The sequence below is a fragment of the Triturus cristatus genome, chromosome 4_1 (assembly GCF_964204655.1).
Source record: "Triturus cristatus chromosome 4_1, aTriCri1.1, whole genome shotgun sequence".
NCBI lineage: Eukaryota > Metazoa > Chordata > Amphibia > Caudata > Salamandridae > Triturus > Triturus cristatus.
Window position 1 is genome coordinate 191,427,005 of NC_140585.1, and position 13,210 is coordinate 191,440,214.

A 13,210-nucleotide genomic window follows, 5' to 3' on the forward strand; every position below is an offset into this window, starting at 1 on the left:
TGTCTCCAAGAGCCAGGTGGACAATCACGGCAGCCCCCATTGACCGATGAAGCAATGAGGGGCCCTGGCCCTCAAAATCCAAGGCCGTTCTCATACACTGTTGAAAGGACCTCTTGCTCTTTATTTTAAAGGTCTGCATCAGGATTGGCTGGGCAGGTGGAAAGCAAAAGCTGCGGATCCACGATCAGAAAGAATGAATATCAGCCCAGGTTTGTTCTGCTCATGAGCAAACAGTACTTGTGTCCAACATAAAAGCAGAGTTTGGAAGCACAGCTCCAGAGTCACAGCAGTAAACATATGCCCTCCTAAAAATCTTTCATTTTTAGTATGATGATGTGGTTTTATGTGAACTCATTAACAGGGGAACCAGGGTCGAGTCCCTGCGTCAGCTGAACATCCTGTGATTCTGGGCAAATCCCTTAAGCACTTTATGTCTATAAAGACCAATTTGGACCTTCTATAATTTAACTGGTGCTCATGTAAAGCGCTCCAGTCCAATGTACTTGGTTGGAGTTTGCCCTATATATACAAAATATAGTCATGTTTGCTTGCTCCTTGAACTTTAGAATATTCACCCCACCACTTAAATCTCATCGACCACCACTGATTCCTATTTTTCAGCATTGGCGAATACCGATCATGCATGTGCACTAGGAGTTAAGCCTGCAGTCTTGTTACATCAGGAAGAGGTGCACAAAGCGTTAACCAGGTAGTTGTACAGGGCTTTTGCCATTTCCCACTATTAAGTAGCAAAAGCACGGTGGCTGCAGCATAGAGTGAAAAGGCCTTTTTACTTGTGTCACAGGAGTGAAAATATTGGGCCAATCATGTGAAGTTCTGCACCTCTTTACTTAACTTGCCCTATATCACATTAGTGTGTATTGCAGTGCAGCAAGTGTATGATTGGGTATGTGTCCTACAATGCATGCATGCATCTGTGTGGTAAAGTAGATAGAAAACTGTGGTATTCATATTGGAAGCCAAGGACCTTGAAGAGCCATGTGGAGGCGCCATCCCAGATAGATTTCAGGATTGCCTGCATTCCTGAGAGCTGGGTGGGACACACACTGGAGGAAGAGGGAGCCAGGCTCTCTTGTGCAATTCACAAGGGTTCTTTGATTTTGACAAGTTCACTGGGACCCAGGCTCATCTCAGGAAAGAGATGGGGCTGATACCGGAATCATAAAGAGCAGGGCTGGCTTGGGAACTTTGTAATCTTTCATAGGCATATATCAGTAAGGCTGAAATCCAGGTGGGATCCTCTAGTCACTTGCATGGCCTGTGGCGGGGCTCTGAAGTTTGAAGTAACTCCTGCTGTGACAGACAGCTTCCTGGACAAAGGACAGGACAGAAGAGTGGACATGTCAAAGGAAGCAGGCCACATAACAGGAACTTAAAAAATTCAGACACTAAATCACATCTGTGCCTGGCAATGGATTACAAAAAGGGGAGTTGAGTCTCCCAAACGTTTTAAACTGAAGGTTTACATTAGGGTGAAGAAGCTCAGCAGGATTTCTGTCTGAGATTACCAGAATTGAAGATTATGGTCGCTTATCTCTCTACCAGGTGAGGGGACATCTATAAGAATCAAACCCACTCACCATGGAGCCGGGAGCACCTGCAAATGCCTGCATGTTGAGAGCAGAGGATTCTGGAAGGTGGAGGAGAGCAGAACCTGGAGGGAGTGAGGTCCTGTGGGGATACTGTTGAGTGGATCCCTGAAACAGAGTGAGAAATTCTGGGTCCACTTTAAGTACTGTGGCACTGATCGGTTCATCCGCCTGAGAGCTGTTTGCTACACCCAATACCAGGTAGGGCTGTGGTGAAAACAAGGGCTGTCGCCCTGCTGCCGCACTGTGACAAGAAAGAGATCCATCGCCCCGTGCAGTGTTGTGCCCTTAAGGGACAATCACCCAGTATGCATTGTTCGTGACCCCCGTATGCCTGGAGGAGCCGAGGTGAAAAGAAGAGCCATAGTCCTCGAGCAGCGTACACCACAATAGTGTAGTGGGTTATGACTCATGGGGTAAGAGCATAGATTCAAGCCCCTGAACCCAGTAGCTTCCAGGATCAGCCACCGGACACAGGAAAACTTACCAAACGATCAGAAGAGCTTCGAGGAGGTTTGCGCCTTGCCCGCAACATCCAGACTTCTGCTCACCATCGGGTTGCTGACAAGGTCCTACACCTACCAAACCACAGCTCCAATGAAAGTGAGTAAGAATGACTGACAGAGCACTGAGCCTCTTGGAGAACGTGCTCTGACTACAAGTGCTACGGCGCTGGTACACTAAGTTTTTCAGAAGACACTAGGGAACTGTTAAGACTAGTACTTTCTAGCGGGCCTGACCAGTATGAGTACCTCACGTGACGGGGGATAACTGCTGTCCTTACATAGGAAAGTGAGTAAGGGCCTTGCCCAAATAACACTGAAGAGACACCCTTACGAAGACTGTGTATTATTTATGGTGCGTCTTATTTCACTTTGTGTTCAAACATAAATACAATTTTTCTATATCTAGCTAGAAATTAATTTAATGGGGTTGCTGGGCATGATTTGAGTGGTGAATCAGGGTACACCTCGCATCTACCTACCCCAGCCAAGAAATTTTGGACTGCTCGGCTGGCACTACCATGGAGAGTCAAGTGCTTAAAGGGTTGTTCTTGTGCCAGTTACTCTATCAATATTCTCGCAGTACCTAGGATAACGAGGACCAAGAATGGCAGCTGATCATATGCCTATATAGTACCTAAACTCTGGAATGGACTTCTGCTGAATCTAAGGTAAATTAGATCTGAACCAGCTTTCAGGAAAATGTTAATAAACACCCAGTTCCAATCATTCACTCCGCTGTAGAGTACCTGGTTGTTCTAGTGCGGGGAAGCCTTTACGGGTAGCCATGCACTTTAGAAATCTTTAAGAATAGAATAGAAAAGAATAAAGAGCATGTGGAGTTCTCGGAGGTAGGGGGTAACGAGGGTTCATCTAGGCAGATTCAGGATTGGCTGCGACATTCTGTATGGTCTGTAGTCGTCGTCGGAGGTGAGCTGCGATTAATGCGTAGAGAGTGTTGTTGTAGTCTAGTCGGCTAGAGATGAGGGCCTGGGTAATGGTGTGTCTTGAGCTTTGGGGTAGCCATTTGAATATCTTATGAAGCATGCCTTGGATGAAGAAGCAGGAGGAGGACACTGACTTGACCCGAGTCGTCATGGTTAGCTTGTTGTTAAGAATAATGCCTAGGTTCCTAGCGTGGTCATTGGGGGTAGGAATAGGTCAGAGTTCCCAAGGGCCACCATGATGCGTCCCATGAGAAGCTTTTTGTTTCAGAAAATCAGTAACTCTCTCTTGTCCGCGTTGAGCTTCAGGCAGTTGGCAATGTCTGTCATGCAGTGGTGGAAGTTGGTGCTGATCGCGCCTCTGGAGAGGGAGAAGATGAATTTTGTGTCATCAGTGTAGAATATGATGTTGAGTCGGTGGCTTTTGGTGATGCCGGCCAGAGGTGTCATGTAAGTGTTGAGGAGTGTGGGGCTGAGCGAGGATCCTTGGGGTACTCCAGAGAAGCTTTCCTTGGGTTCAGAGGTGAAAAGGTGAAGGTGGACTTTTTAATCTTCTTTTTCTAGTGAGGAAAGAGGCGATCCATCTGAGAGTGGCTCCTTGGATGCCTATGTTGTGCATCCTTGTGATGAGTGTCTGGTGGGACACCGTTTCGAAGGCTGTGAGATGTCTAGGAGGATCAGAGCCGCGGTCTCTCCTCAGTCGAGTAGGGCTTGGATGTCAATGGCCGGAATGAGGGCTGTCTCGGTGCTGTGGTTGCTGTGGAATCCAGATTGCAAGGAGTCGAGTAGGAGGTTCCTTTTCAGATGTGAGGAGAGTTGCTGGTAATGGCTTCTTCTTATACTTTAGCCGGGAATGGGAGCAGGGAGATTGTTGACTACTCGGGATCCATATTAAGTCGGCTCCCGGGACATCAGGAGTAAATGAAGAATACCCCGCTGTGTGGTCCAGTAGCTCCTGGTTGCCCAATAGCAATTTGGCAGGGGTTCTGACAAAGATATGCTAACTACTTACAGTACAAAATTCTCTTATAAGTAGTTGCCCAAAGGTGAGCTGACCACTTTTAAAGAACTCTCAAAGGTCATAAATGGAGTCAGTCTTCATTAACAAGTTAAGTATTTACCATAGGATATATATAATATATCCTTATTGCTCCCTGACCAGCTTTTGATAAACTTGCCCATGGTAAATACAGAACTTGTTAATCCAGAAATTCACCAGAGCCAACTATAAATTGTGCCCCGCCATGCACTGCTTATGACCTCACATATTACATCACTCATGACATGTTCTATGACATCTTTTATCCCCATATTTATTAAATCAGGCCTCGGGGATGGGGTCCCGAGCGCCAAACACGGTTCAGGGAGGGGGCCATGCGCACCCCTACTTCCCCAAATTAATAAATTGGGACCCACGGGGATGGGGTCCCTAGAGCCAAATACAGCGTGGGAAGGAAGGCTGTGTGCCCCTTCCCCATATTAATACATTCGGGACTCCGGCGATGATTTCTCCTGGGGCAAAAATGTCTCAGGGGATATGTGGATTTTGCGATTTGGGGCCCCTTTTTCTTTCCTCAGCTCCCACTTGATGGATCACCCTGAAATGTTCCATGCACAAACCAGTCTAAAGGTAGCACCTTTTAAAAAGTTTTGTGAAGATTCGTCAAACAGGGACAAAGTTATCAACACAAAAAATGCTTTTCCTATGGAACATTGAAAATTGAATTTTATATCCCCAACAGGAATCTAAGATCCAACAACTCAGCTCTGGCGAAACCCAAGCGCATTTACAAAGTAAGGACTGGTGGACGCGCCTTCTCATACTTGGCGGCTAAAAGATGGAATGAGTTACCTGTGGACCTCAGACATACCACTAACTACCTCCAATTCCGCCAAAAATTAAAAACTCACCTCTTTCCCAAAAACTAACCCCCCAGCACAGTTTCAGTACTCTTCTTTTCTTACAGCGCCGTGATATCCCATGGGATGAGTGTTGCGCTTTATAAATACCAAAAATAAATAAATAAATAAACAGCTGACTTAACTATGACTACCCAGTGGTGACCGCCACTTAGTAATACATATATTTAAAAAAACCAAAAGGTCCAAAGGTTCAAGTGAAGTTATTGTTATAGTTAGATAAAAATCAGTTAAAATATGGCATTTCAGCTAACAAAACTAATTAAATTCACCAGTTATAGTTATCTCAAGTAACTATATCTCATTACCTAAAATAACTACAACTAGCCATGACTTATGTCAATTCAGATGTCATTAAAAATATTATCAATGTAGTCATTCAATATGTCATAAGTGATGTAATATGTGAGGGTACAAGCAGTGCCTGGAGAGACAGTTATAATTATTTTAGAGCACTAGGGTTTGTTCCTAAAAATCTTATTCTTAAATTCTTATTCTTAAAATTGTACATATATATATATATATATATATATATATATATATATATATATATATATATATATATATATATATATATATATATATGTCGAGGGGCTTAGACAAAGCAATTAAAAATTTTGACCCTGGGAAAAAAAAAGTTGGGGAAAACGGAGTTCTGAAGCACTGTGCAAATTATCTTAAGAATTTAATAAGAACTGCCAGGGATTAGATGGAGTTATCACACTAAGCAATTTTATGAAAGGAACGTATTGGATGCTTGTAGGAAGAGCAGACATAATCACACTGAAGAGTTTATATGAAAGCCTGATCGAATGCTGGGAGGGAGAGAGGAGTTATGATCACAATTTGCTGTTTATTTTGGGGATAATCAGAAGCAGGCTAAGAGGGGTATTCAGTCACTATCTGAAAGTCTGGCACGTCTTCATCATACACAGCCAATAACTGATTAAGGAAGTAAAACATTTAAAGAAAGAACAACAATATGAGCAGAAAAATAAATGAAGTCACTCAACGGCAGACCCACAGGAAGATCCTTTTACCTGCATCCCATAATAATCTTTGCCATTATATGCCATCAAGAGGGCATACTTCCTCTTTGGCACTTTGACCTCTTTGATTTCACTTCCTTCTGCACCTGAACATACATCTTGTTTCTCTGGCTCTAGGACATCTGTCTTCAGCAAATCTTCAGCACTCTGTGTAGACTGGAAGAAGGAGCAACAAGAGTATATCTTTTAGAGAGCTACAAAAAGGTCACTTTTCAATGCTTCTGCTCTTTGGCACACAAAAATATGTTTCCTTGTTGCTCCCAAAAATCAAAACTCATTTAAAAGGGAAAACATGGCTTTATCTTTGAAGAGAAATTCTTTACTGCTATAACGCTTGTGAACCTATTATAAGTTATAAAATGGAGTTTAGCCTAATTTTCTCGAGCAAACATTTAATTCCAGAGAATTTGATTGAAAGTCTTAGCGATTATTATTTTATTTGAAGCATATTTAATATTTATTTAATTATATTTATTAAGTATTTAATTTTAAGTTATTCATATTTTTTTCCTGAAAGGGCATGTTATCTTTTGATATGAATGCCATTCATTGACGAACCCACAGTTCCTGAGAACAAAATGACCAATATTCAAAGAGACACATCACACCAAAAGACTAGCACAGCCAACGGCATGTTGAGTCTATCACTGTTGCAGAGGAAGGGATCTGTAGACTGCAATGGATGATTAAAGTCTAGGTGCACATACCACTGCTCTCCTTTGTACTCCATCCGAAACAGATGAGTATGTATGTGCCAAGCTCTGATGTGCTCGTATCCATCTCTGGCATGACCAGATGTTCAACATGCGAACTACCTTCATCTTTTCTTTCATGTTGGTATCATACCACGATACTTCATCTCAAGAAACTTCTACCTAAAAAGAGAAAATAGAATAGATTTACAACTGTGACTTTCTACTGTACTCTTACTTGACTCAGGAAACGCAAGATAGGTCAAATCTCATCTCAGGAGCATTCAGTAACTTATGACCAGAGTTCAGCCTCTGCATAAGTCCATTCTCCTCCACCTTTCCAGGATCCTGCAGGCTGGACTTTAAACTACCTATATCAACGCGCTCCAATTATGGGAAGGGACATAAACCTCCATGGGTTCGGATTTATATTTTCGATGACCAAGGTTGAGCCCATCTTGGCTCATCCATGTCTTCCTCCCAAAGAATTTAGGCTCAAAGATTGTAAAAGGTACACGAATATGACGGACGCATGGTGGACTGCGGGTACCAAGCCAGATGTCTAGATCCAAATTAGTTATTTGACACATGACATAAGCCAGACCGTCACAGCAGTAAAACTTAACAACAAGGAAAACAGATGGTAATTCTCAGTCTGTTTTGCACAAATACCCATCTCAAAGCAAGCAAAGATTCTTGTTCCATTTTATTTTATATACAGAGTGTATACTTGGCAAGGACTGCTTGCAAGGAGGAGTAAAACAGTAATCAAAGGTGATCAGTAACCAACCGCAAGTATTAAATGCAATGCATCGCGGAGACCGGAGCACAAAGGATGCTATTTGAGTAGGACAAGTAAAATGACAGAGTAGAAAAGCAACTGTAAATCTAAAGGCAGCAGCAACAATAGCAAGAACATTTACAAGAGGCTAATGTAGATTCCAAGGTCTTTCTCATCCCAATATGCTCTCAAATATCGTTACATCGTGCTGAATTAGATGAACTCCAGCATGGAGCTCTGAGCATAGCTCCACTTTGGAGGCTACGTATGCTGCCATAATCATTATCTACTGGCAATGATTCATGTCTTTCATCCCTCTTCGTGGAGTGGTCTAACAATCTTTGTAGGGCACCGATAATATTTCAAGGAGAATGCGTCTCACTGTGAGGAAAACCACCCAGCCTGGCAAAAATAACTTCTTAACGGTGAATAAAATCTGCCCACATTTCAAAGTTGACATGGTGCAGCCAAGAACCTTGGATATGTTTCATTGGTTCTGTTAGACCTGATGGCCTTAGGATGGTCTTTGCCCTAATTTTTGCCTGTCACCCCCCATTTATTTGTACTTGTTCTCCAAAGACCTCGCAACTACTAATCAGTGGTAAAGTGCATTTGTTCTCTTTCCATAAATATGCTATGATTGACTAACACCTGGTTGGTATATTTAATTTACCTGTAAGTCCCTTGTAAAGTGGTATACCATATGCCTGGGGCCTATAAATTAAATGCTGCAAGAGGGCCTGCAGCACTGATTGTGCAACCCACACAAGCAGCCTTTCAAACTGTCCCAGACCTGTTATTGCAGGGCCTGTGTGTGCAGTTTACTGCCACTTCGACTTGGCATTTAAAATTACTTACCAAGCCTTAAACTCCCCTTGTATTACATATAAGTCACCCATAAGGAAGGCCCTTGGTAATCCAAAGGAGAGGGTGCTATGTAAGTAAAAGGTAGGACATATACTATTATGTTTTACATGTCCTGGTAGTGACAAACAGCCTATTTTGTTTTTCACTACGGTGAGGTCTACTCCGCTCATAGGCTGGCATTGGGAATTCCCTAATACACTTTTAAGCTGTAATTTAGCTTTTTCAGGTTTCATATGTTTGGAATGATCTTGATAATTCCTCTTTACTAATGAAGTTGGATTTAACATTACTGTTTTAGAAATGCCACTTTTAGAAAGTGGACATTTCTCTGCGCTTAGCTCTTTTGAACCGTACAGCCTGTCTCCAATACACGTCTGGGTTGGGTGACAGCCACAAACACAGGAAGGTGAGCAGGCCTCGAAAAATCTTAAAATGTTACTAGACCTACAAGTCCAGTGACTTAAATAATCTACTCGACCCATTTGTAATGCTCTTGACTCATAAAATGATTTCAAATGATCTGAATGTGGGCAACTATTTCAATTCTTTGAGCTGCCATTTTCTTCAGTATCACATATGAGAGCACCTTCAAATGTGCGAGCTCAGCATGCCTGCTGTACAAAAGACTCTTTTGTTTGATTTAATAGACTAAACTTTTTTTGATATATAATACAAATCTAGCCACAGGATACACATGACCCCTGACTTGCCTCCTAGTTCATTAACAGCATTATTATCATGGCGGGGGCAGGAATATTTCTCAAATCATGTTTAAAAACTATCACTTTTAATGAATACATATTTAAAGCACTGTCATTTGTAATCAGCAGTTTTTACATTGAAATGGCCACAAACTTTCCCACTGACATGCAGATTTAGTGATAAAACTATAAAGTGTACAAACAATAATGTTTGGAAATAGAGATTCTGCAAAGCAAATATGTGTCATTTGCATATCACCAAGTAACGTTTTCTGGTTTGTTTTGCTCCTATTTAACTCTTTGTTTGCATCACACTTCATAATTACAAAAAAAATTGCTTTTATAATTCCCCGATATATTTTGAAATAATTGTAATATTAATTAACAGACTATTTATTTAAATGTCATGTGTTAGAGAAAAATAACTGACATCTTCAGACAGCTCACTTGACAAAAACCTCTAACTCTGGTACGAGAGAGAAACATAGACTCCATTTTCCAAGCAGAGGTTAGTAAAAAGACAAACTGACATTTGACCTCTTTCCTTGAACAGACAGCAAATGTGTCAAGAAAAAAACAAAATGTTATGGTATCTTTATTGCTCATTCACTTTCTGAATGAACAGAACTCCTGCTCCTTTCCAGTCTGAATTCACTCGCCAGATGGGACTAGTACGTGCTAAAAATAGCTCGACCTGATAAAATATTACTCGCAATTGTGAGTGAGCGAGTAGATTTTATGAGGCCTAGTGAGCACACATCTGCTTTCTGAGCACTCAAATGCATTCTTGTGAGACTTCCCGGGCAGAGAAGAATGCGAGGGGCTGGCACTAGGTAGTGTCCTGTCCAAACACAAAGCACTGATTTACACCCCCCTTGGTTAGCCTGGCAGACAGGATTGGGCTGAAAGGGATTGGGTCAGTGCCGGCCTTAGGGGTGTGCAAACTGTGCGGTTGCACAGGGCCCGCAACTTAGGAGGACCCGAAAATGTCCCCGAAAATTTCAGAGAAATTTACTAGCAACGTCACAGTGCTCTAAACTGAAAAAGAGATGGGTGCAGTCAGCTGTGGAGGCAAAAAAAGCACAATGGAGCGAGGAGGCAGAGGGGAGTGTTTGCACCTCAGAAGCCCTGTAAACTGATACGTCTCACAGAAAGCAGGAGGCTTTTTATGGTTTCTGTAAACATTGGCAATGCCACTGCTAGCTCCAAGATTTCAGAACAGTAGCAGGTAATGTAAGGGCACAGTGCATCCATGATTACTGTCAGAACGTGTGCTGGATGCAATGTCATTGTCGTAATCTGCTGCAACGCAGGAAAGGCTGCTGCCTTCCCTACATTGGTCTGTGTGTGTTTTCAAACGCGCATAGAAGGAAAAAAAGCTGCGTACGTGATACATTGTGTTTGGAAGTGGTCAAGGTTATGACAACGGGGCTAATACATTCCAGTGTGTAGAAAAGAATGCTTGTCAGGAACCCCAAAGCAATGTTCATTCCTTATGCTGGTCATTCTCTTAATCCAGTCTTATATGATGCAGCGAAGTCATCAACTACAGAACTGTCTTTCTTTGGGTATTTATAGAGAATATACCACATGTTTGCAGCATCAACAAAAAGATGGGCCATACTTACCTATTGTGTTAGTACGGCAGTTGTAATGAGGCCATCATACACAAGATGGGAGACCAGAATTGAGAGTCTGAAAGTTCAGTTCAACTATGCACCTGATGTTCACAGAGCATTGGTAAAAGTTCTGAATGTGCCTTATCTTGATGGACAGACATTTTCCGAGACACAGAGTTTACAGATTAAGGTTCACTCATTTCCATTTCTTATCACCATTGTTATCTGGCATGAACCTTTAAGCCAAATTAATAAAGTTAACAAAATAATACAAAGTACTGACATGTAGTTAGATGTTGCCATACCTCTGCTGAAAAGTACTGGGGATTACATGAGACAGTATTGTGACACAGGATTTGATAAAGCTACTGAAGTAGCCTCTGAGATAGCCTCAAGGTCTGATGATGCAGTGGAGACCACCTTTGAGATTAAGAAGATGACAAGAAGAAAGAAACGACATTTTAATTATGAAGGAGAAGATGATCTAAAAATTGGAGCATAAAAAAACCTCAAAATTGAATACTTCAATGTCATTGTTGATCAGGCAATCAGCAAACTCGAAGAACGCCATGAATAAATGGTAACATTTAATGACAAATACGGGTTTGTGCACCAAGTCATATCAGGTAAACCCTTGGAAACCGGAGAGTTCGAGAAAAAGTAAGAAAGTTGCAGCTAAATATTTTGAAGAAGACATTGGAGGGGATGAACTCATCACAGAAATTAAAAGCTTTCAGAGTCTGTACAAGAAAAGCCGTCCTGAAACAGAGGCAGCATGTACTGCACCTGCTCGCTCTGTTATCAAATACATGTATGACAACTGCTTGTATGAAATTTATCCCAATTTACACATCATTCTTAGACTATTTTTGACAGTTCCTGTCACAGAAACCTCTGGGGAACAATCCTTCTGAAAGTTGAAAATTGTTAAGAGTTTGTTGGAAAATTGGTTATTAGTAGTGATTAGCAGGGCCTTGCCACTAGTAATAAGGACACAAACACATTAAAAGATTCAGTCAAGGTCTCAATAAATTATTCCCTAGTTAAACCTTGTGTAAAGCATATAAAAACACCAATACTTTAAATAAGTAAGACACAAAACACAATAGAAGTCCATCACCAATTTATAAAAAATAGATTATATTTTTATGAACAGACACCAAAATGGCAAAAATCCAATGTAGGGAACCGGAGATATGAATTTTGAAAGAATAAACACTTTCTAGTGCTTAAGAAATCTATAGCGCCAAATTGGAACATCTGGTCGCGCTTGACCGGAACAAAGTGAAAGTTTGAGGCCAATCTGATGGCGATCCGATACACTAAGCGGGAGTACTCAGTAAAAATATTGCCTTTGAACTTAGTAGTTTTTCTGAAGCTTTTTCACTGGACGTCAAGCGAGGCTCCTCTTCAGGCCGGATTCGCTTCGACATCAGCGGCTTGGTTTTCTGCAAGGCCTCGGTGAAATCCTGGAAGTCTGAAGCTTTCAGGGGGACAAACCCGATATCCAGACCGGGTCGCAGTTGAAAGTCGCCGGCTTGACTCGCGACGTTGAGTTGGTCACCTTATGGAACTTTGTACCAAAAAGTTCCAAAACTTCTGGATCTTCTTCCAGAAGGTCTCCATGAGGGTTCAACGTGTCGACAACACCAATTCAGATGTCTAGAAGTTCAGAGATGGTCCATAGGATGTTGGGACTACAATGCACCTGGCCAAATTCTTAAAAGTCCACTGGACGCACTCCATGATGCGGACTTCTTGGTGGAGGTGATGCAGGTGGGCTCAGTTAACCTGTAGCTTACAGGGAGTTCACTTCTTAATCCTTCTTGAAGCAAGGCAAAGTCCTTAGGGCTGTAGTCCCAGAATGTGCAGCAGGTGCAGTCCTTCACAGTGCAGATCTTTGCGGTGCTGATCAGGTTTCCAGCAGGTCAGTCCTTCTTCTTGAAGTTTCAGGAAGCAGATCTGAGTTGCTTCACAACTGTTCCATATTTATGCTGTGTTCCTGGGCATCAAGCAGGGGGCACCCTTGACCAATGGGATGCAGGGTACCACCCAAGTGTATGACCACTACATATCTACTACTTGTCCCAGAAAGCAATATTCTTTCAAAATTTAACATGGAGGAATTCTCTCCTTGGAGGTTAGATCAGGCTAAGCCAACCCACTGGCGTGACTAAGATTCCCTAACACTCCTCTCCCTAATCTAATTACATGGGCTCCTGTGTGGCTGATGTTGCTGGATGGGGGAGTGAGCCTGTACTGTCCTAAATTGTCATTCTCCCTTTGAAGATCAGTTTGGCCACCCCTCCCTAATCCTGCCTTTTGCTTGTGCAGCTGCAGATCTCCAACCACAGGAAATCCTTTATCTATCCAGCAGATCACCTCAAACCTCATTAAGACAGCTTGGCTCAGCATGGCAGAAACTAGCCAATCGGGAGAGGACAGCTGGAAGGCTGGATTTTAGCTTACAGAAAACAAAATGTAATAAATTATTTTCTGTGATAGTTATAAATCTAACAGTGGC

At 42.2% G+C, this 13,210-nt stretch overlaps 1 protein-coding gene across 2 annotated transcripts in view; it reads right to left on the bottom strand.

The window, feature by feature from the left end:
* The window catches only part of LOC146853936 (pseudouridylate synthase 1 homolog), an 80,893-nt gene that overhangs the window by 43,000 nt on the left and 24,683 nt on the right, over window positions 1-13,210 (bottom strand). Inside the window, exons 2-4 of one of the 2 annotated variants that reach the window (XM_085651845.1) lie at window positions 10,992-11,106; window positions 6,734-6,901; window positions 6,018-6,182 (exon numbers count right to left, since the gene is read on the bottom strand). In XM_085651845.1, coding sequence (XP_085507971.1) covers window positions 6,018-6,182; window positions 6,734-6,859 — 291 coding nt within the window. In that variant the 5' untranslated portion in view covers window positions 6,860-6,901; window positions 10,992-11,106. The remainder of the gene's footprint in view (window positions 1-6,017; window positions 6,183-6,733; window positions 6,902-10,991; window positions 11,107-13,210) is intronic. The other variant, XM_085651843.1, reaches the window with a different exon arrangement.